Source organism: Miniopterus schreibersii (assembly GCF_964146895.1).
Source record: "Miniopterus schreibersii genome assembly, chromosome: 9".
Lineage (NCBI taxonomy): Eukaryota > Metazoa > Chordata > Mammalia > Chiroptera > Miniopteridae > Miniopterus > Miniopterus schreibersii.
Window position 1 is genome coordinate 13,290,695 of NC_138118.1, and position 24,596 is coordinate 13,315,290.

Genomic DNA, 24,596 nt, shown 5'->3' on the forward strand with positions numbered 1-24,596 from the left:
AAGCATGTTTCTTAATATTAGCATAGTATTTCATAATATGATTATATTACTATATGATTATATTACTATTACTAATATGATTATATTACTATTACTATATTACTATATTACTGTTTTTGGATAGAGTTTGCTTACGGTTTTTATTGTTTTATATATAAAATGTATGTTGCTCTATAGACCTCATCGTCTTAATCTTTCTCTTTGCCACCAGCCTTCGTGTTGCTAGGAGGAAGATTTAACAGTCACTCAAACTGGTCATGAAAATGAATTTTTAGGCAGTGCCTGATCAGCATCAGTTTACTTTACCCTTTACCCTCATCATTTATCCTAACCTGTTACTTTAGCCGTGTTCAAAGACAATGAGAGATCCAAATTAACTCTTGTTACTGTCAGATCAAATTCATTTGCAGGACTAAATATGTGAACCTTGGAGATCAGAAGCTAAAATACTTATGTAACTGGACCTCGAATGAGGCTAGATCCTGAATCCTCATGAATGATGGACCCCAAATTCTTTTTGTTACCTAATCTCTCCTGTAGGTTGAAAAAGTTGTAAATCCTAGCATGTGGACATTCTGAAGAAGACACACGACTTAAAATAGTCTGTTGCAAAATATGTAGGGTGTCCCCAAAAATGTATACGCACACTTTGAACAATTATAAAGACAGTATTTATTCAAATACCTTTCATTTTCAAAATTGAGCTATCAGCTGGTAAGGTGTGTATACATTTTTTGGGGGATGGATACCCTGTAGTATTGGCTCAATGAAATGTTATACTATATGAATCAGGATTTTTAAAATAAAAAGCTTGTAGATCTTCAGTTGAATTGAACTTCATTTTGGTTTTGTAATGATGTTCATTTTGTCCTTAAAATGTAACCTCAGTTCATTTCATTTCGTATTCAAGAGAAACCTCGTTGGTAATTTATAGGTAAGAAATTAAGTCACAGAGGGTAGTGTCAAGGAAGAGAACACTGGTCTCTTTAGACCTGGTTCTATAATTAAAATTGCTTTGCTGTGCTTCTCATCGAGCTCTGTTTATCTGTCCTTTTAAGAGAAATCAGATGGAACGTGCTTCTCTCTCCCACGCACACATGCGCACAGTGGTTGTGACTGTAAAACGAAAGTCATGGGCGCGGTATCTTAAACTATTCTGTTTATTTCATAGCCATGTTCCAGATGCTCATCAATTTAACTCTGAGCTTTCTATACTATTTTTAAAATATTTATTTATTTATTAAATATATCTCTGTTGATTTCAGATGGAGGAAGGGAGAGGGGGAGAGAGAGAGAAACATCAGTGATGAGAGAGCCATTGATCGGCTGCCTCCTGCACGCCCCCTGCTGGGGACCGAGCCCGCAACCCGGGCATGTGCCCTGACCGGGAATCGATCCCCGATCGCCTGGATCCTAGGGCGATGCTCAATTGCTGAGCCATGCCAGTTGGGCTAAACGATTTAATTTAATTTAAGTATAGTGTCTTGTTAGATTAACTTCTTACTGTTAAAGTCTGTAAATTACGTAATTGAGGTAAAATATGTTAAAACCATAGAAGTGTTAAAACATGCAGTAAAATCTTATAATTTGGATTCACTTAATTTACAGTGTGTCATGAGATTAGAGAAGATTTATGTTTATTTAAACTAATAGCATGGGAGATGGGGGATGGGGTGGAAGTGAGGGCGCGTTTGGTCAGAAAATTCCCTGAGAAGAAATCTCAGATTACTTAGCAACTTATTTATGAAATCGTCATGTATGGTGGAAGTTACTTGCTACAGAGAATCACTTGATATTCTAATGATTAGCTTCATTAAAAAAGTTCCTAGTGACACTCTTTTAAAAGACTGGTCCAATTGCTAAAGATACTTAAAAATGATGTAAGAGCGTTTATTTTAAAGTGTTATGTGTTTAACTTGCACTCATTCTTGCTGCCTTCCTACCATTTATTCTGGGTAGTTTCATATTTTATGTTGCAGTGAAAGCTAATTATTTTTGGTGTTTATAGAGAAATTATCCCTTACTAAACTCTTGATTTCTTAATTTCAAAAAGGAATCTCTGTGAATTATTTTAAGTTAATTTAGAATGAGTAACTTTAATTCCTTTTCTCATTTCCCTTGAATACAAAAATGATGTGGCCTTATTGAACTGTTTGCTCACTGTTAATTCTAATATTGTCACCTGTGAAACATACAGTTTTAATTGGCCAAGGGCTATTTGATGGAGATAGTTTTGATGGGGAGTGTCAGCCTGAGATAAATGTATGTTTGGAAAATTGTTCTCTGAAAGCCATTAACCTGAAAATGTCTGCGAATGCTTAATAATGAAAACATTTTAATAGTCTGTGGGTAAAGGGGTGTCACCCTGACCTGTGTGCATTCATTCCTGTGATATCCTATCAGAGGGCCGGGTCTTTAGGCTGCAATTTGTACCCACCTTTCCCGTTTCCATTGGGTTCCTAATGGAGCTCTCATCCGTGCAGGCATCAGGAGAGAAAAAATTAGAATATTTGATGTTTAGCAGAAAGTGGCTTTGGATACCCTAAGGAAAAGCATGACGATCTTTTGAGGGAGACTGGGAAATGTAATTTTGGTGCGTATGGAGACAGAGGAAGCTAGAGAAACTTGGGCAACTGAGGCAGAGGACACGGGAAGGCATATTGCTGTCATCTACAGATTTTTATCTGTGCTTGAAAAATCCATGTTACTGTTAGTGCGTTATTTGTGACTATCAGCGTTCATGCACCATAAAGTAGCTGGGTTTCCCATGTTTTTCTTGTATCAGGGTGGATATTTTAGCCCAGTCCGCAACAGTGGTGCTCAGTGCTGGGCAGTGCTGCTTCTATGGAGGCATTTTAGAAATTTGTGGGGGAGCTTCTGGTGTTTAGTTGTGTGGACAGGGCTCTAAACCAGTGATTTCCAACCTTTTTCATCTCATGGCACATAAACTAATTACTAAAATTCTGCAGCACACCAAAAAATATGTTTTTTGCCGACCTGACAGAAAAGTAGGTATACTTTTGATTCAGTCACATTGAATGGCATTGTTGTGTTGGCTGTTGTCATTTTTTCATTTGACAATCTAAGGGAAAAGAGGTCAGTGCCCCTGACTAAATAGTCAGTTATTGCATGTTTCGAAAATTCTTGTGGCACACCAGTGTGCCGTGGCTGATCTAGGTGCCTTGCACTGCCTGGGATAGTTCTTCCACTTGAAGAATTGTCTGCTTTCAATTTCTGAATGTCCCTTCAGAAATTCCTGTACTTGAAAACCTGCTGGCCCAGGCCAGAGCTTAATTGTTTTATATATAAGCAGAAAGTATGTTTTGCATGGTTTTAAGACATACTGAGGCTTTCAGGAATGTGTAACAATAGCTCTATGATTTGCTGTATAAGCTCAAGATTCAGACTATTTTATTACATCTTCTAGTGCAGTTAAGTTTGAGCATTACATAGTGAAAAGCCATTATTTCATGATAAATTAGTCTCTTTATTTTATTTTTTAAGTATTACACATTGGGTATTATATGATTGAAAAAGTTTGTGTCAGATTCTCATCTATTTTCACGATAGTAAAGGGAGTAGTACAAAATATTTGCTATAAAAAGGCAGCATTGGGTCTAATAAAGGTGAAACCACTAGTCTGGGTGGAAAGACCTTCTTCATTGCTGTTTTGTATAGTTCCAGGTATTCTAAAGGATTTACACCCCCAAACCTTACACAGCACGTGGTGTCAGTTACCAAAATGAAACGCTCCTGAAAGACAAGAAAGCGTTCTGTCCCTCTTTTTCTGTACGTAACACTGGTACTCAGGAAATTTGTGGATCACCAGGAATATAGTTACAATACATGTTTTTACTGTTATCTTCTGTTCAGCTTAACTTTACTGTGGATAATTTATTTTATTTTTAGAAAAAGGTTAAGTACATTCTTGTATTTAAATTAAAGACAGGACTAGGCCTTTGGTCTTGAAATCCTTGTGCAGTCTTGTGTGTTAAAGATGGTAAAATCAGCTGTGATCAGTTAACTCACAAAGCTTCCACAGTGCTTCACAGATAATTATTTTTAGAAATGATGACTACTTTTGACTACATTGAAATGGCATTTTCTGAACAATGAGTGGAGATTTGTTACTTTAGATGAAGGAAAAAATAACAGGGCTATAGATATAATCTGATTTCAAAAAAGAGGCTGAAATAATTACCACAATGTGAATTAAATAAAAAGCAAAGCTCAGGATATTGCACTATAGTTTAATGAAAAAATTATACCAGTACGTGTTTTGCTGTCTCACAGTTTTAATATATTTGAAACACCATAAATAAAATATGAATTAAGCATGGGTATGAAATCAGAATTGCTTTATTTAAAACTTCCCAGGAAAGGTCATTGTTCTGTAGTGGTTAGCAAGTGTGTTAAATAGCCCTTTTTGGCACCTGACCCTTAATGGGCTAGAAGTGAAGCCTCAGAGGCCCAGGGGTCTGACTATATGTGATCCTCCCACTATTTCTACTCTCCATTGGTGGGCCAGTGTCTAGAAACAGGACCCTATTTTTCTAGTTTTCTCTCTTTTTATAAAGACTATAATTGGGTCAAAAATTTTATTTTCATTTAGAAGAAGAAAAGCCTTGAGATTGGGGTTGGTTGACATTTCCCAGGGCTGCAGAACGTTGGGTGGATTAGAAAATAGATTTGCCCTGGCTGGTGTGACCCAGTTGGTTGAAGTGTCGTTTAGTACATGAACGGGTGCAGGTTCCACTTCCAGTCAGGGCACATACCCAGGTTGTGGGTTGGATCCCTGGTCAGGGCATGTTTGGGAGGTGGCTGATGGATGTTTCTATCTCTCTCCTCCCCTCTCTCAAATAGATTAAAAAAAAAAGAAGATAGATTTTACTTTCAGACTTTTGAATCTTTTGCTTTATATAGGCTTTGATTATATGTAAGGATAAATGTAAAGTCTTTCTTAGAAAATAATGTTGGTCAGAGTTTAAAGGACTAAATTATCTCAGTTGAATGTAGGAATTTTTGTGCTAAAAAGCACACATTAGTTCATAACAATAGGAAGAGGGAAGATTGGTTTATGAATCTAGGTATTGTAGTGATATTTGACTTTCTATTTACCAAGCAGATTATTTAGGCAAGGACATTAGTCTTGGTTAAAGCTTTTTGGCTCATGAAAAGTGAGCTTTCCACTCTGTTTCACTGTTATAAAATGTATTTTAAAAAATGGGCTACAAGCCTTGCATCAGGGTGGTAATTAGGAAAGTAGACTAGAATATAACAAATACTAATTGGCCTGCGTTATTATACATTAAACCACCAGATATTTTTGAATAATGGATAGATTGTAATATCTAAATTACTTTTTAAAAATTAAATTTATTGAGGTAACGTTGGTTAATGACAAATTTCAGGTGTACAGCATTATAATTCAATATTTGTATACTCTATTGTGTGATCACCGCCAAAAGTCTACTTTCTTCTCAAAATTGCTTTTGAGAAACAACAGCTAGCATTCATCACTCTCTTATAATTTAGTTACAGATTATTGATTGTGGCTGTCCTTCAAACATGCACAGATCTCTGGTATTTGCAACAATCATCTTTTATTCATTATTTTTCCACCTCGTTCCTTGTTTCATTTCTAAACTTGTTGAAGGGAGGCCTGTAATTGCTGCCTTCCATTCTCCTCCCACTGATTCCTGATGCCCACACAATCTGATTTCCACGCACTCCATGGGGAGACAGGTAATTGTTAGTCATGCTGCCAGGTCTTCCTCCGGTGCCCAGGGTAGACATTAATTCCCTGAACCTGGATTTGGCCTTGGAGTCCTCCTACCTACAACACCCCAGGCAGCTACTGCCAGTTAAGCGGAATTGGCACGTGAAATGAAATCTATTTACCCTTTCTGCACATGGTATCTTGGTTCATTTCTTCCTTTCCATTCCATTTCTTCTTTGTCCCTAATGATGTTCTTCTTTCACTCCCCTCCATCATCTGATGAATTTTTAAGGCCTATTCTGTAGCCTGCTACTTTTTTTCTTTATGTATTTTCCCCCTAGATCTGTAATAGTCACTCCCAAATCAGCATTTCCAGCCAAGTCTCTAATCAAACCTGAATTTCAAGTTCAGATATCTAATTGCCTACAATTCCACGTGGTGATCCTACCATTGCTTTCAGTTGAGTGTGTCTGAAACTGAACTCATTATCTTTCTTCCCCAGACAGCCTCTCCTTCTTTACTTAATTGACCATCATGGTTACTAATTTTCTGGAATCTGGATGCGCCTTTGACTCCTTTCTCTTTCGTCTTTCGGTCAATCACAGGCGATCAGTTTTTCCCATGACAGCTCTTGGGGCTTGGACTCCACCTTTATGGTCAGTGTCCTCTTTCGGGTCCTCAGCACCTTATGCCAGTGTCTCAAATTTGAGTAAGCATCAGGAACCCTGGGGGGCTTGTTCATTCACGGATTGCTGGGCCCCACCCCCAGGATTTTTGATTTATGCATGTAGGGTGGAGCAGAAATATTTGCACCTCTAACTAAACTCCAGGTGGTGCTGCTGCTTGAAGGGTAGAGAAGGGAAGGGAAATGGGGATGAGGCTAGGCTCTGAGAGCCAGTCATTGCCTTATACTTTCCCCATCCTGTTTGTCTGCAAACCTTTGCCTGGTTAAGTTTCCAATAACACCCTATTTCATGGCATTATTCCCATACATTAGTAACGGTCCATGAGGCCCCAATTTTTTTTTTTTTAACATTTCTTTTCTTAACTCCCTCCTAGTTTCCAATGCTCCTCACAATTGAGCACATGTTATCTTGCAAACAAGCTTTGGTTTCCTTTCCATGTGTCTAATGTAGGCCCTTGCTCATGTCCCATGTCCTTCATGAAGCACTTGATGACTAGAGCTGATCTTGGTAAGTTTCCTTAATACTAAACCTCAACAGTACAGTTTTACCATCTTAGACTTTAATCTCCATAATGGTAGGGACCATATGTCTTCATATCTTATAAAGCCTAGTATAGGATTAAGTCAATGTGCATTTGCTATCTAGTGAATTCATTGATTTCCCTAGTTTATATATTCCCAGAGGTCACTTGATTTTTGAGAAAATAAAACAAACAAAAGTATCTTCATATGGTTGACCAGAGAACAGAAAACTGAGCTTAAACATTTGAAACTTACAGCCAGTAGATGAGCTTATAGAATACCTATTCTCCTTTCCTTGATAAACAACATGCTGTTGGTCATGGGGCTCCAGGTCTTCTGTAAAGGGGTCCGGGAGCAGAAACCTAGGGGTGGTGGCAGTGGCCTGGAGAGTTTTGGGAAGGGGACTTGTCTTGAAGTGTTGTGTGTGTTTTTTTTCGAGTAGCTGTCACACTTTACTTCAATTGTATGAATTTTACAGTGTGTATGCTGTGTTTCTTCTAAATCTTTCTTTAGATACCCCCAAAGGTGACTTACTACCTGATCACTGATGTTTGACTCCACAAATCAGCGAATTATCACATTCTTATTGACTATCTGTGTGCTTTGCAAACCTACACAATATTGCTCCCTCCACCACTCTGTCCTGCCTCTCCTTGATTTTTATTTTGTCTGTAAAGCCTAGAGTCTGTTTTTGGTCGTTTGCTAGGTGAGTGGCTGACAGACAGTTACTCCAGATGAACAAAGTGTCACTTCAAGGAAAACAACTGACAGTATAAGTTACCAATGGTACACTTTTTCATTCCTTTATCTTCATTCTAACAGGCTTTTAGGGGAAGTGGAGGCTCCAGCATGAATTCTTGAGTCCCATCGGCCTCCCAGTTAACACAGATGTGCACAGGGAAGCGTTGTTAGCGATTTTTTAGTTTGGGCCCTTGTTTTGCAGAGGAGACAGCCATGGCCTAAAGCAATGATGTGTTTTCGAGTAAAATCACAAAATCTAAGGTGGCTGAGTCAGGACTGGATGGGGACCCTGTCTATTTCCAGCTTGCTCCTCTTTGTATTTCATTAGTCTTTCAGAAGAAACCTTTTAATACAGCCACGCTCAGGACTATTGGAATGAGACAGAAACAGGTTTGGGTGGGTTGGGTACTTCATTGGGATTGGAGATTTAATGCTGTTTAATTTATAGCTTTCTCCCCAGTGAACAAAATACATCCATTTGTGAAACAAACAAAAAAATTAAGCTATGCATCAAAAAGCAATATCCAGAGGTAATTATTATTTTTTAATTTAAATTATAGATCTTATTTTCCCAGAGGCTTTGTGCGGTCTTGCAACTGTTATTCAGGATATTAAGACATGAAATACTAGATGTATCTGATTCTCAATACTGGTTTAAAGAACTGTCTACTTACAAATGTGGAGACTGTAGAACATGAATGATGAGCTTGTCTGTTGCTATACAGCCTCTGCAGCCCAGTATTGATGTTTGTTTTCACACAGAATGGAATGTGGATCTGGTTTCCATGAGTGCTTGTTGCGAGCAGACAATACAATGGACACTATTTGCATATTATGCCATTTAAATTAGAAATTTATGAAGGTATGTAAATCCTGTTGGAGCAATAATACTACAAAATAAACCATTAACTGGATGCTCTTAATGTTTAGGCTGCCAATCTCTTTGTAACACAGTGCGTTCCGATTCAATATTTATGGTTATGAATATGCAGTTAAGGCTTTTCATTCTAACATCATTATTAACTCTAGTGTACAAGTAGCCTCAGTTACCCTTCCAGGTACCTAGACAGATGGCATTTTTTTAAAGGCAGTCTTAAAAGACATTATCCTTAGGTGAATGTAATTGTCAGCTTAACATCATGCTGTGTGTGTGTGTATTTGTCTGCCAACTAGCCGGTGCCACAAATGGATGATGTCAGATTATTACGTGTTTCTTTCTAACCCCTGAGATTTCTCCTAGTCATCTTTCGCCTCTTCTCCTAATCAAACCCTATACCTTTGTAAGAGGAGGAGCAGGACATGATTTATCTGTGTGTTGTATTTCATGGGTGCTTCCATTATTATTTTTTAAACAATCAGGGCTCCTTTTGTATTAATGAATTGATTGAATTATAATAGATATTTCTGTGGAGCTGAACATTTAATGTGGCATATCAAAGGCATAAGCTTTGGTGGCTCAACTATCTCAATCCTGGCAGATTCAGTCTTTATCTCAAGTCTGCTGCTTGTGTTATACCTTTATTTTCTTCTTGGAGTAGATCTTCATAGTTCTCTTTAGTGTTTTAAAACTAGTATATGAAAATATAGGCTTTACAAACTTGGACACAATATATATCAGCAAATGGTAAAACCAGAAAGAGAAATGGAGTAAAGGAAAAAATCCCAAAGGACCTGACATTTTTCTAATAGGCGAGCCATAATTTTTATTAAGTAACTCGTGGAGATTGCTTAAGAAATAACTGTAATTGGGGAGGGAATTATAGGGTAAGGATTATGCAAAGAAAATGAAGGAAAGGGAAGGTCATAGGTGGAAAAGTTACAAAGGAAACTGGTTTGTCCCTTGAGTTCCAGGGAATGTATGCAAGTCTCAAATCACGGTTGCATTTTCAGTCATTTTTTTCTAGATGATGAGGCATTTCATAAAGTCATTCTATCTTTTGGAGTCATTTCTGTTCACCATTCAAAGAACTGCCTTAAATATATTACAGTGTCTCCCCACACCCATTCCCTCCTTAGCTCTGATTTAACCAGTTTCTGAAAACAGAGAATTTGGACATAACTCTTATAACCCAGAAGACAGGTGAGGTGTAGTGAATTTATGCTACACTTTCTCTGAGAATTAAGATCGTGGTATTCACAGTTGCTAAGAATACTTAAACATAAGGTTAGGACTTTCTCATTGATCCCGAACCCAAATTAGAAATACAGATCCTTAGAATTTCTCATGAATTTGAATTCTTAGAAATTTTGAATGTGGCTAAGAGGAGTAAATGATTGCTAGGCATTCAGTAAAGAAGAAATTTTGGACTAACCAAAATTTTCATTTAGAATGTTGTTTACTAAACAAACAAACATAACTTTGTTAGGAACCATGAGCTGCTTCTAACCACACAGATACTTATTGTTTTCAATAATAGTTTCAAATAAAGGGTGTAGAGCTGCCTTGCTATAACGAAGCAATTGCAGTGCTTGGCTTTTTCCGCACCTGTCTTACGGCCAGTGTGGTGTCATCTACATCTAATTGACAAAATGCCTGTGTTTGTGTTAATTAAGATATATTTGCCATTGAGACAGAAATTAAGATGGTTTCTGAGATTTGGGAAGAAAACGCCCTTTGTCTTAAGCTGCTTTAAAAGGCAAGTGTGTGTGTCTGTAAAAGCTATGGAAGCACACCTTCTGAGCCCGAAGCAGGCTGGTGGATTTCCATGGCAGATCTGACTTGCAGGGCTTACAGTTCTCATTTTTACTTTTCCTCATTTCACAAACTTCCCCAGCCCCTAAGGTGGGCTTGGAGACGCACTGTGCTAATGGGCAGAGTTGGCCTTCCCTGTGTTTCTCCGAAAGGAGCCCATCCAGAAACACTGACCTTTTAGTTTAATAACAGTTTGGAGAAAATGTTCATATCCCGAGACCTGGAAATGGTGTTTGAGAAAGGCCGTTTAAAGTAGTGGTCTCCCAAAGGCTTATCTTTTCCCTTGTGCACTTCGGGTCAGACCTGCCAGAAGAAATATGTTGTTGCTTTCTGCATTCTATTGATGTAAAAGCAAATAACATGAAATTTAGGTTTGCTGGGAACCCGTTACTAGACTGGTTTATTTTCCTGCCTGGGCTTTGATTTGCTATTAGATTTTCAACTCCCTTTGCTCGATTATGTTTTATCTTTTGTTATTTTAAATTCTCAATTGTAGCTAAAGTAATTACTTTTCAGCTGTGACCTTGGAAGTGAGACCCAAAAGTTGTGTGTGTGTGTGTGTGTGTGTGTGTGTGTGTGTGTATGTGTATATATATTTTTTTCTTTTCATTTCTAGAAGTAGCTAGGGCATTAGAAAGACAGCTGTGCTTTGGTCCCTTTACTGACTGACCAAAGGTGATGTGATGCCACCCAGCTTATCCCTTGGGCCTGCCTTCTTCAGTGGCCCTGGGAGTGTCCCATCCTTTGCACTGCTGCTGGTTTTCTTCTACCTCTCTCTCCCTTCCACCCCTCTCTCCCCTCCTGGCCTGTCTAAGATGGTACCACAGTTTATTCCATCTGTTTCTCACCTCACCCCACAGCAGGTGGCAGGCTGACTGTGACAGGCAGGAGGGTATAGAGAAAGAAGACGAGCCTCGAAACTACATTTCCTTCTCTGCAGTCTCTTGTGCATGGCTTCCTTTTCAACCAGCCATCTGGTCACCCTTTGGTAATGGAGTCCTTACTGTTCCATTCCCAATTGCTCACATCATAATAAAAAGCTCACTGCTGATTTAGGCCTTTCCCCAGGTAGGAAGCCCCTGTGTCAGAGGCACAACATGTACTGCGAAGATATGAGACTGTTGTAGCAGCTCACTTAGAAAACTGATCTCACTGCTTGATGCTTAGACCTGGTATACTGACATCTTTCAGAAGCCTAGCTTTAATGGACTGAACAGAATTCAAATGCATTGTAATTGAGAATTGGATTGGGTTTTGCTGAGAAAATTTTTGCTGTGGCAATTTGCAACAACCCAGGGGAAGTGGCGTGATTTTACAGGTACAGTTTGGCTGTGTGTTGATCTTGACTGGTATGTTGAACTTCAGAGTATAGTTTGACCAGGTAATACTAACTGGTTAAATATTTGTTTCAATTTTTGCTACTAATAGAGCTAGTAGCTGTGAACATCTCCAAAAAATGAAGAGTCATGTTTTTGCTTGTTCATGAGAAATAGATAAAAACGTGAAAACATTACCTTGTGGGCTGCAGAGCCTAGAACTTCATAGCTGGCACACACCCATGTAACCCCCAGTCCTGCTTTTGGGTGAGCAAATCAAAACTCGGGCAGGGTAACTGATTTATCCAAAGTCTAGCTAATAGAGAAACAAGGAGTATTCACTCTTTGCTGAGCTATTACTAATTTCATTGTTATTTCCATTGTTTTCTAAAACCTTTAATATTGAAGAATTATAAGATTTGCCTGAATGCAAACAATTCCCTGTTCTAGTTTTTCTTCTTGGTTTTGCGTGCCCTTTTCAAAGCAGAGCTGTGTATCTCTTGCTCTACACACTATGAAGTAGGAGAGCAGCCAAACAGCAGCATGGAGTATATAGTTCGGAGACAGCGGGAGAGCGTCCATTTAACGTCTTTTTGGGAAATTGCTGCCCAGTCAGTGACTTCCCCAGGACCCCCAGATTGTTGATGCTGGGGTTAGACCTCAACTAGTGTTTACTGTATTCCCTGGCCGTTGTTTTTTAACAGCTTTATTGAGCTGCATTTAACATACAAAATTTATCACTAAAACTGCACAGTTTAGTGGTTTTTAGTATATTTGCAGGGTTGTGAGATGGTTATCTCACTATTTAATTTTAGACTGTTTTCAACACCCCAAAGAGAAACCCTTTCCCCGTTAACTGTCACTTTCCATTCGTACCTGCCTTCCACTCCTGGCTACCAATCTAAATCTATTTTCCGAGTCTATGGACTTGCCTTTTCTAGACATTTCGTATTGATGGGAACATACTATATATGACCTTTTGTGTCTGGCTTGTCTCACTTCGTGTGATGTTTTCAAGGTTCATCCACGTGGCAGCAGCTGTCAATACTTCGTGGCTTTTTGTGGCCGGATAGTATCACACTGAATGGGTATTCTGATGTTGTTTATCCATTCGTCAGTTGATGGCATTTAGGTTATCTTCACTTCTGGGATGTTATGAATAATGCTTTTATAACATTCATGTGTAACGTTCTGTATAGACATGTGCTTTCAAGTACCTAAGAGTGAAATTGCTGGTCATGTGGTCACTTTGTTTAGCTTTTTGGGAGCCTAACTCTTTTCTACATGGTTGCATCATGTTTTATTTCACCAGCAATGCATGAAGGTTCCAGTTTCTCCACAGCCTCACTAACACTTATTACTGTCGTATTGATTATAGTGGGTTCAGATTGGTGTGTCGTGGTTTTGAATTGCGTTTCCTTAATGACACATGCTGCTGAGCAATTTTTTGTGTGCTTATTGGCGATTTTTAACACTTCTTTAGAAAAATGCATATGCATATCCTTTGCCCATTTTAAATTGTCTTCTTATTGTTCTGTTGTAAAAGGTCTTTGTATTTTCTGGATACAAGTTAATTGCCGGCTATGTGATTTGCCAGTATTTTCTCCCATTCTGTGGGGTGTCCTTTCACCTTCTTGATGATGTCCTTTGATGCTGCTGTTTTCTGATAGTCCAAAAGTAAGAGAAAACATCCTTATGACCTTTCATATGTCTTCTTTCTTTGTTTATTGCCCAGTGTCAGCAAAATTTTAAAAAGGCTTTTGTATACCCCATTGTAATTCAGTTTTTGTCTGTGTCCTGAGGCAAGGCATTTATAATGTCCAGATCATCAAATAGAGCATTGTTGCGGAGCAGAGGCAGTACTGTTTAGTTTTCCATCTAATAGGCTACCCTGTGAAATAATAGGTCCTGTGTGTCTTCCTAGATCCTCCTAAGTGTTTCTGGTGCTTTCTTGGTCATAATTTTGGGTGTTGGGTTTTAGTGAAGAGGAAAGAGTCTGCTTATTTTTTGTGGAAGGCTCTGAAGGAGTATGTAAAATTTGTCTATTTTGTTTGCTATCATAGCTGTAAGAATCTTTACAAAACACATCATACCAAATTTTCTAATTGTAAAGACCAGATGTTTCAAATCAAGCCACCAGGTATTTAAAAAGCTCCAGCTGAGTTCTCAGCTCTGAGTCTCTCCAGTTGCTGGCACTTGAATTTGAGTGATATGTTTTCCAAAAAATATGTTTCAAAATGTTCTCAAATGCTTTTTTTTCATAAATCATGGAAAAATGAATGTACACAAAAGTAATTTTTTCTGTAATAAGTGTTTTTTTAAATGTTCAATTATCAAAGTGAGAATGTGTCAGTGTCATTTTCCTTTGTCAAGTCCCTTCCTTACATCACCTCTTCCCTTTTTTATGTGACTGTCAGACTTCAGTGATAGGACACCACTGTAAAGAATTTGTACTTAATGGCTCAGTCCCCACTGGGCAGTAAGCAGCTTCTGGAGTTTATTATAAATTTTGGCAAGTGTGGAAATTTCTAAGTCACCAGGGGCCTCTTGATTAAGTTACTCCTGAAATGCACTAGTTTGTCTTTTCTACAGTGCTTAGGCAGTTCCAAGGAGACACTGACCGGCTGGCAGAACTCTGTCCTTTAACATCTAGTCTCAGCTTTGTTTTCATGAACATTTTCTTGCTTTTGTTTTTAAGAAGTTACTAATTTAATCTCCTTTTGCTCTTTACTATTTCTAGTTTCTGATGAAGAACTGAAAAGAAGAGTAGCTGAGGAGCTGGCACTGGAGCAAGCGAAGAAAGAATCTGAAACTCAGAAACGGTGAGTTTTGTGGTCAGTGAGAGATTTTGGTGGACTTGTTATAATTATGAAGTATTTTTAGAGAGGAATAATTGTAGTAAGACTCATTATTTGTGTCTGGCTGAACTTCAGAATGTGCTGAACATATGAACTTGGCCATTTTCTGTTCTGGATTGTGCTTGTTAAAGCCCCATGTTACCGTCTCCCTAACCTTGGTTATGAATGACCATTATATCTACTGTGTGGTTCTTTATTGCATGAATACTGACTGAGCCCTGTTTTCTCAGTATGTGAGAAGTAGTTCTTGAGGATTCTCCAGGAATTTCACGGGCTAGTTTTTTTCAATGAGTGTATTTATGATTGAAAGTTTTATTTTCTACTGTGGTTATTAATGTTAGCAATATTGTAGCTAACAACGAATGCCGTATGTTATACATAGTGCCTATATTAATAAATAGTGCTAATTAGTAATATACTCACTTAAAAAAACTGAAGATATTCAGAAATATGTAAGGTTGAAAAAAATCAAAATCTTCTATACTCCTGTTCTATGGAGATAACCAGCCTTGAACATTGTATTCCTCTAGATTTTTCTATGTACATACTACTACATTATTTTTGTAATTATTACTGCTGCTACTACTACTATTACTACCAGTTAAAAGAATATTCCTTGAAGTGTTTTTGTAGTAGAAAACTGGAAGGAATTTACAAGGCCGTCATAGGGGCCGGGTGAGTGAGTTACGGCACGTGCCTCATTGCAGCGCTAGACAGGCAAGTAGATCTTCATGTGCTGATACAAAAGATGGTGAAAAGCTATAAATGGAAAGAAACACAATGTTCAAAACAACACAGATAATTTTTTGGTAAAAGCACTACTTTTTAAAGACTTAAAGTATATAGTTATTCACAAGAATATGTCAATACTTTTTAATTCAAGATAGTCAAGTGCTTTCCATCTGTGCTCCTTCTGAAATTTGCACAGGGCCCTGTTATTATATGATCATGCAAATGTCTTTCTGCTGTGAGCGCCACACACGTGCCTGCCACCAGTGGATGCTTAGTATGTGTTTTTGTTCTGGACTACGTAACTGTTTTGCTCGAGAGAGCTAAGTGTAAAGAATCATTGAATAGGATTCTAGTCTTCAATGGCCATAGGTCCTTCAACATGTGATTTAACCTCTTTGGGCCTTAAATATTTCATCTCTGAAGTGAGAGGTTTGGAACAAGTCCTCTAAGATTTCTTCTTATGACAAAGTGCTAAGCTAGCTCCAACTTGCTTTTGAAATGTATGCAACAGGACATAAGCTTTAGATTAAGACCACCATTTTCTCAGGATATAGAGAAGGCTCATAGGTTAGGGCTTTAAAAATCAAGATGTAATTAGTGCCGGTGAAAGATTCTGTGTATGTTTCTGTAATTTTCCACGTAGCACTTTATAATTATTTAATTGGGTTAGGCTGATGGAGTATATAATTAGATGGTGGAGTTTAAATATTCAAAAACATTCAGATTATTTTCATCAAGAAGCAAAGAAAATCAATACGTTATGGTAGAATTTCTTGTCTTTGAAATTTTATTATTTTTAATTGAATTTTATTTTAATAAGGATTTTTTTTTTTTTTTTTGGTTAAATTCATGTTTACTTTGCTTATTATGTTTCACCTAGGCTCTTTTTGGTCTCCCTTTCTCTCCGTATGATACAGGCTTCTTACAATAACCTCATGGGGGTGTTTTCTGTTTTTTTGTTTACTCTTTCTTTATAATTCAGCTTCTGTTTGCTCTGCCTCGCTCTATGCGAGGTAAAGGGCAGATGAGATGACTAAAAGGTGCCAGTGAGAGCCAATTTCATACCTCAGGTGGACTGAGGTTGGCAGCCTCGCTGTAACCTGGACAAATGACTATTGATAAAGAATTTATTTTCTGTCACCCTTAAGGAAAACAGAGAGTGCTACAGCCTTTTTATTATTTTTTCTTTTAAAAAATGTTTTGTTTGAAGCCTTCTTCACGAAAATGTCCAGCTGTCAAATCTTGACACAGAGTGTGTGTTCATCTATGTGATAGTTTTTAAAAGAATCAATAGCTGTATTTTTCTTTTCTCTACCAGAGAAGAAACTTTAGAAAAGGCATTAAGAAAGTTTTGTGTGCACTCTTTGGAAAGAAACTTTTTGGTGTCACAAAGCATTTATACGTTATTGTATCTGCCGCCTTAGTTGAATGAAGCCTTGCAAGCAGTTTTATTAGAGAATGGCTCCTTGTGGCACTGTTTCAACAATTCTTGTTTCGTCTATACAGACCCTACTCACGCTGCCTGTGTGGTGAGTGGTAAGGAGGAGCAGTAACACTTGTAACAGGCTGGTGAACTTGATGGCAGGGAAACACTCTGAAATGTCTTCTATTAGGGTAGCTTAAATAAGGTCCTTGTTTTGGTTCGGATTCTTTGGTTGAAAGATTGAAACTTAACTCCAGCTAATTTAGGAAACAAGGGAAGTTTTCGAAGCATATTGGATAGTGCAAAAGAGTCAAAAGGAAGACTAGAGACCACTAGCTAGGGAAGAACTGGGACTGCTAAGTGTACACAGTGGGGACGAGGCACTTACCCCAAAGAAAACCAGGCTAAGGGTTCCATAAGGGGTGACAAAGGGTGGAGGGTGGCAGAATGTCATCGAATTAAAGACGCTATTGATTTTAAGAAGCATTGTATTCGATGTACCGCAAGGAAAAAATTGCTGCAGATTGTAGCACAATAGTTTATGTCCTAAAATTTTCTTATTGAAAGAGCTTGTTAACACTGACTTTGATTTTTGAAAGAAACATATCACTTGTATATTCATAAAAAGGAAAATGTGAGCAAATTAAGTAGGTTAAGGCAGTGTTCTTATCTGGGGGAGATTTTGGTCCCCTGGGACTATCTGACAATGTCTAGAGACATTTTTGGCTGTCACAACTTGTCAGGTGTTATTGGTATCTAGTGAGTAGAGGCCAAGGATGCTGCTAAACATCCTGGTATACAGGACAGGTCTCACCTCTGCCCCCTGCCCAGAACAAAGAATTACCTGGCTCAAAATGTCAATGTGCTGACAGTGAGAAACCCGGGTTAAGGTGTTCTTAAAAACCGGTTCACGTCGGCTTCATTTCTTCGGAATCACTTCTGGATTCAGGGTCTTGATGTCCTTGTTTTTCCTCACATCATATTCTGTGCCATCAAAACCTTGGCGACACAGCGTTCCTGAAACGATTGCTCCACTGCTGTTTCTGGGATTTTTCCAGGCTGCTGACACCAGTTCTGCAAATTGTGATGCTTATGCTCCAGCCCTGACAACTGTGCAGGACCGCCGCTTGGCAGGCAGCAATGTAAGATGCTCTGAGGCCTGTGGAAACGTGGAACAGTGTGCTCCTGGGACTGTATTTGGTCCATATAGTCCATGGACAATTTGGACTGTACATCTGTGGGACTGGAAATGACTTCTGTGTGTCTTGCCTTACCTCCCACCTACTGCAGAAGCCCTTTTCCAGCATCTCTGGCTGGCAGTGCCACACTCATTTAGATCCCATTCAGAAATCACTTAAAGCAAAGATGTTTCACTAGGCCATTTAAAATTTACCTGAACTCCTCTAAGTCTCCACTCTTTAATGTGCAGACATGGCATAATTAAAACTTGCTTTAAAGGAGCTTTCTACTGGGCCACAGTGATGATATAGGTAATTGTAAGTGCTGTGACTGTATGTGTTGTATTCTTGTTTCTAAAAGCCATTTATTCATGAAATCTCATTTATCTTAGATCTGATTCTGTTTTATGAGACTCTTGAGTGATTTGCTTAGTTAACAAAATCATGCCCCAAAATATCACTGACATAATATTAGGACATGCACTAAGCGTTGGGTTTAATTTGGAACTGCAGTTTTGCTTATCACAACATCTAATGGATGGAATAGTTGTTTGGTGTATTGGGAGTCGAGAGTAAATTAAATGCTCGTGTCAGCAGTCTGTTTTTGCTGCGATACTCTGCAGTGTGTTTCGGATTATAGCTGACCATATTGTGTTGTAACTGTAGCAGGCCAATATAGCAAGGACATGATATGCTGCACTTTGAGTACGGACTTTTAAAATGTGATTTACTTCTCTCCTGTGCCTCACCTCCAAAGTCAGTCTCTGACAGCAAGAAAAATGGGACTACTTCTGACCTCTGACCTTTGGCACTTGAATTTCACCTCTACCTATAAAGGCAAGTGAAAGTGTTTCAGTTTTAATAGCCTTTCTTCAGGAAAACCAAAAGAAGGGGAACACCACCTACTTGACGCCGTAACTAGCTACACATCAGCCAGGATTACTTGCTTGCTGTTTTTAATGGGCGTCTGATGAGACTTCCCACTTTAAATTACTTGGAAAATTACATTAGCTTTGTGAGACTTAAACTGATTAATTTGATTTAATAAGTGGTTTCATAAATTAGTCATAAATTTTATTAGCTATCTGGGTAAGTTAGAATATAGTACAGTCCATTTATTTTTTTTTTCCACTTACAGCATCTAATAAGGGCTTAAACTTTTGGGTACTTTTTAGTTTTTTGTAGTAAAGGTGACATTTATAGGGATGGTACCTTCTGTTTAAATTCATTATATAAAAGAATTCATTTCAGTTTTATGATTAGATATTTTCTGCCTCTGGAGGAAAAAGCTGAAATAGGAAGGAGGAAGGAGTCCACTAGAGACAAACAGGGTTTGTGAGTTAGCATCATACTGGAAATTCAGAATGTGGGAAATCGCCTACCTAGCGTGGTGCCTCTCATGTAGTAACTCTCACAAGGATTTGTTCAATCTAATGAATCACTAGGACAGAAAATCTTAGTCTCGTCTAGGAAGAGCTTTCTCTATATACATATATGGTCTATATTCTATTAAAATTAAAACAGGAAAATCATGCCTTTCAACTCAGACATTAACCAAAGACTATAGGAACTTATCTTGTAAATCTTTGTTTATTTTAGTGTAGTGTTTTTTTAGTTGCAGACACAAATTACACAGTTATGATGAAATTACATGCCTTCAGCCTGAACCTGCATATAATCTCTAGGCATATATAACTAAACACCCCCCCTCCAAAACAAACAAAAAAAATAAACTTTCAGGGAAGAAGTACTGTCGATAACTAATACTAATCAATGGCTTATTATAAAAGTGCAGTTTTGAAGTGACTTTAACAGATCAGTTAGCAGTCAGTATTTTCTCTTGGCACTTACAACCATCACAGGCAAATGAACCTCACTTCTAATTTATAAATATTTGCAAAGAAGATGGTTGCATAAATTTGAGTTACAAGTCTTCAGTGACACACACCCTGCTGTGATGGGAGCTTTTCCCTCAGTTTCTGGCTCCAATAGGGGTAGTGGAGAGTTTGTTAACATTATCTGCAAAATGCTCCTTTAAATACTCTGCCATTTAAGAGATCCTTCTGCAGCATAAATGTCCAAAAATTTAGATTAATTTTCTTAGTAACCCCATTGTACCCTTTTTAAAAAAAATGCATATTGTGTTGCTGTTGTTTTATACTTACAGGTTTCTATCCCACTCTGCTTAGAAGTAGATAAAGACAGAGCTAGCTCTGAATGAGACGGGAAGCTCACATCCTAGCCACCCGGTCCTTTTCACTGGAGGATGGTTGGAAGAGCTGTGCATGCACTGGGTACTTACTGCAGTCTTGTGCCATCTGCTACTTTCATCTTTTTCTTCAAGTGGCACTTTTCTATTTTTAATAGAGACAACTGCTTTTTATAACCAACAAATATAGAAGGCTGGATTATCCAGCCTGTGCTTTATTCACATCTCTTTACTTCTTCCAAATCCAATTTTCTTTCCTATTGATGCTATGCCGTTGTAGAATCCTACCCTGAATTCTGTTTGGGAAGCTTTTTACACGGTAGGATTAAACCTAGACTGGAATGAATCTAATTAATTCTAAGCTTGCCACAGAAATCTGTAACTTTTTTATTGGCTGTATTAGCAGCAGTGATGTTCAACTACTTGTTCAAATGTTTCTTTTGACAGTAATTACAGTGTTTTCTCTCATGAAGCATAGTGTTTGATGTAATTTGTGCCAAAGCTGGTTTCTGCACTTGGAAGTTTCTAGGAAATGGTTTCTGAACGTTCCATGACTGTACTCATCTGTGTTGAAGTTTCTGCATTACTCGAACAATCTGGGGGCGGGGGAGAGGCCATTGTAATGTACCCTATGTGTCATTTGTTATTCCTTACCTAAACTATTAATGTTTATTGCCAGTGTCATCACTGGTTTATAAACACAGATGACTGGAGTAGATGGGTGACATTTTCCAGTTAACAGCAGAACCAGGACTTGAGTTGCATGCCCTGTAGCCCTACGCTTCTGATAGATCATTCTGCTCATCACTTTGTGAATGTTTATCAAAGGAAACCCAACATGAGACATGGAACTTCCATACAAAGCTGATTCAAATGCCATCGAAGTACAGCCAGGACGAGGGATTTAGAGCTCTGTCAGCCCCTGCCCCCCTTTGCCTTTCCTGGAGACCTGGGGATCATTCTTACAGGCCCCACTGCCTTGTCAGGATAATCTTCTCTCAAGACTGGACAGTGTGTGTGAGGAGTATACTTTTCTTGTGCAATAGCATTTGTTGGGTGAGTCAGTGCTGTTTCTGTTTTAGAAGGTGAAGGTCAGTGGCGGGATGTCCATTTCCTTGAGTCCAGAAGTCCATGTTTATGGACAGTGGTCCATGTAGGCTGGGCCTCACCCTGGCTGAGCCCTCAGTCCTGGGCCTTCTGGAAGCCGTCTGCTGATCCTGCTGATAATGAATGCTGTGTGAGGAAGAGTCTAGAAGAATGTGAGGTCCTTGTATGGCAGTTCACTCTGGAAACAGAGAGGATGCATACAGAGAGGGTCCCCTCTTTCCTCTCCTGACCTTGGCAGCTTTGCCTGTAGAGCCTCAAGCTGCAAAGGAGCCTGGGCAGCATGGCTGTGAATCAGTGTAGATTTATCGCAGCATTGTAATGCGTCCACACGTCGGCACATTTTATGTTTAAGTAGTAACCCCTCCCCGCTCATTCCCTGGTTCGAAAAAACAGTTAAAAAGAGAGTAGCTCACGTTGTTTTTGTTAAATGTTTTGTTGAGAGATAAAACAGTTTATAGAAGACATACGCATAGAATATGCACACTGCCTCACCTATTATCTGTTATAAAAACCATTTCAGAGTAGAGGACACACATGTCAACTTTAAAGAAAAGGTGATGTTATGTTATTTATTGTTTGCTCAGTGCTGTTCTGAACATTTTGTATATTTTAATTCATGCCATCCTTACAACATCTCTATTACCCCACTTTATAAATGCAGAAACCGAGAGGTAATGAAACTTGCCAGGGTCATGTCTAGTGAGTGGTGGGTCTGGGATTTGAACCTGGGTCTCTGTGGAGTTGATGCATTTCACCATCCCATAGTACTACCTTTCTTTGAAGTTTTTCATTTATAATTGTGGGAAGAAGTAACAAGCATTCACTTGGATTTCCACCACTGCACCATTTAGTCATTACAAGATACCTTGAAAATGACCTCTGTTGCGTGCTACTGGTTTTTAGATCTGGGCTGCTCAGGATGATATTTTTAAAACTTCCTTTACCCTTAGGACCAAATTCTTGAGAATTTGTACTTAAAGTTAATATTCTTTATCTACATAGGATATAACTTACTATCGAATGCTTGTTTGTGTGCACATTTTCAGTGATGGCAATTTGAATTTCTTGTTAGCCCAAGATTGGGGACATTTTTCATAATTGCACAGCTGGGGTAGGGAGCGGGATATGTGGAAGCAGGTGGTGCCCTGCCTCATGAGCTTCAGAGATGAGTGTCTGCTTCTGGTCAGTGAGGCCCAGATGTGCTCAGCGGCGTTCTGGTGCATCTCGGGCCCTTCCACTGTGTGGGAAGCAGTAAAGAGGCACAGCACTTACTTTAATGGATGTTCACAGTGTGGAAATCATTTTGCATTCCTCCTATATTCATCCGTAGGCTCTTTTTTTTTTTTTTTTTTTTTTTTTTAGGAGGCTTGGGCTCATTCTGTTCTTTTGTATTGGTTGTGTTGCTTGCTGTGTTGGGTTTTTGGTTTGTAGTATTTGTCATTACTTATTTGCCTTTTGTGTGATAGTCAAAAGCATTTTTGATAAGTCACCACCTTTAGTCTAAATCTTACGTGTTTTTTAAATCAGTTTTTAAAATTTGCTGCTGGAACTGGGATGTGGAATTCCTCCATTGAAAACTGCATCTAATGACAGGGACAAGTTTTTAGTCATATACTATTTCTAGTTGCTTCCTTCCCTACACATAGCACTGCAGGCTTAAACCATTTCCTTTGGAAAATTTTTCAAGTTATTCTGTTAAAATGCTTCTAGTGTGAAATTGGCATTGAGTATAAAGCATAAAATTAGAGGTTAACCGTATAAATGTTTCAATTAATGATTTAAATTTGAGTTCCTTCACAACTTCTTGGACCAGCTCTCTTAAATTCCCTGTTTCCTGGTGCCATTTTGTGAATGTTGATTTAAAATCCCTTAAAAATCCATAAATTATAATTTTGCCTTCCTGATAGGTTGATGGATTAAAACCAAATCAAATCAAAACAAAATAAAAAATGTCAACTGAAACCATTAATTTAATATGGGATATGTCTATTAATTTAAAAACCATTACCCAACAGGGTTTCTGCCATTTTTATTATTACTAGAGAACCTGGTAGGTTTGACTTAGAAAGGCCATTACTCAATTGACTGAAAACATGGATAATGTTGATTTGTTAAAAAAAAGTTATTAAAAAAATATACATCTAGTAGTTTTGAATACTTCCTTTGTCCCAAGCACTAATCCAGGCACTTTGCACGGATTGAACTCTTAAGCCTCACAGCAACCCCGTGAGGCAGGTGCGGGTCTGCTGGTGCTCTCGCTTCATAGACGGGGTGGCTGAAACACAGAGAGATTCATTCGCTTAGTCACGTAACGAGAAAATAGAGGAGCTGGGATTTGAACCCAAGCACTCTGGAATCCGAAGCCACACTCATCATCACTCCACTAAACTGTGTCTCAGAGGCCAAATTGTTTTCCGGTCCAGCAGTGATGTGTTACCTGTTATATGTCAGTCTGAATGCTCTACCTGAGGCTCTTTTGATGTGGTTGACTGAAGATTTATGTTTTTCAGGTTTCAGTGCACTCAATTTTGCCTTGATTGTGGAACTCATTAAATAAGGAATTTAGCTTTGAAAAGAATTCACAAATGAAGGGACTTTTTTGGTATTTTAAAAAAAATTCACATGACTATATTTTGAAATGAAACTGTCAAAGTGCTGTCAAATACTGGGTGAAAAATTAATATTTCTATAGGTTTTTCTGTGAAATGTTGGGAATTGTGTGTTTCTGTAATGAATATACCTGTCAACTGTACAGTTCAGTTTGCATAGGCTTGAAGAAAACGAGCCCAAGCTATTGTCCAGGCGAGCGTCTGCAACCTCAGTTATTAGTACAGCCCCAGGTGGGTTTGGCTTGGAAAGCACTTTTCGCAAATTGCTGAAAAGTGGGATGTTAGTCTAACAAAAGTTGAGGGCAACATCAGAATGTTGATTACTGATTATACTCGCTCCCTTTTTGCCTTTATGTCTCTCATTCTCCCTTCCAATTAATTAGCCCTGGTGCCTCTGCTTTTAAAATATATTGCAAATCCATTACCTCTCACCATTTCTGTCCCTGCTTAGTTTAAGCCAGTGCTTCTCAGTTGGGGGAGATTTTGCCTCCTGTATCCCCATCGGACATTTGGCCATGTCTAGAGATCTTTCAGGTTATCACAACTTGGAGGGTGCTACTGGCATGTAACGGGTTGCGGCCGGGGATGCTGCTAAATATCCTACAGGACAGCCATCCAAAGGACAGATTCCCACAACAAAGAACTGTTCAGCCCAAGTGTCAGAAGTGCCTAGGTTGAGAAAGCCTGATCTAAGCCACTGTCATTTCCCACTTGTACTGTTCCAAAGTCTCCTGCAGGGAGCCACTCTTGTCCCCGATTTTGCTCTTCACGAAGCAGTGTTAATGTATTTTGAATCATGGCAGTT

General features: G+C 38.6%; 1 protein-coding gene across 1 annotated transcript in view; it reads left to right on the top strand.

Moving 5' to 3' along the window:
* The window catches only part of CHCHD3 (coiled-coil-helix-coiled-coil-helix domain containing 3), a 251,138-nt gene that overhangs the window by 36,552 nt on the left and 189,990 nt on the right, over positions 1-24,596 (top strand). Inside the window, exon 3 of the mRNA XM_081146783.1 lies at positions 14,416-14,497. Within this exon, the coding sequence (XP_081002909.1) occupies positions 14,416-14,497 (82 nt within the window). The remainder of the gene's footprint in view (positions 1-14,415; positions 14,498-24,596) is intronic.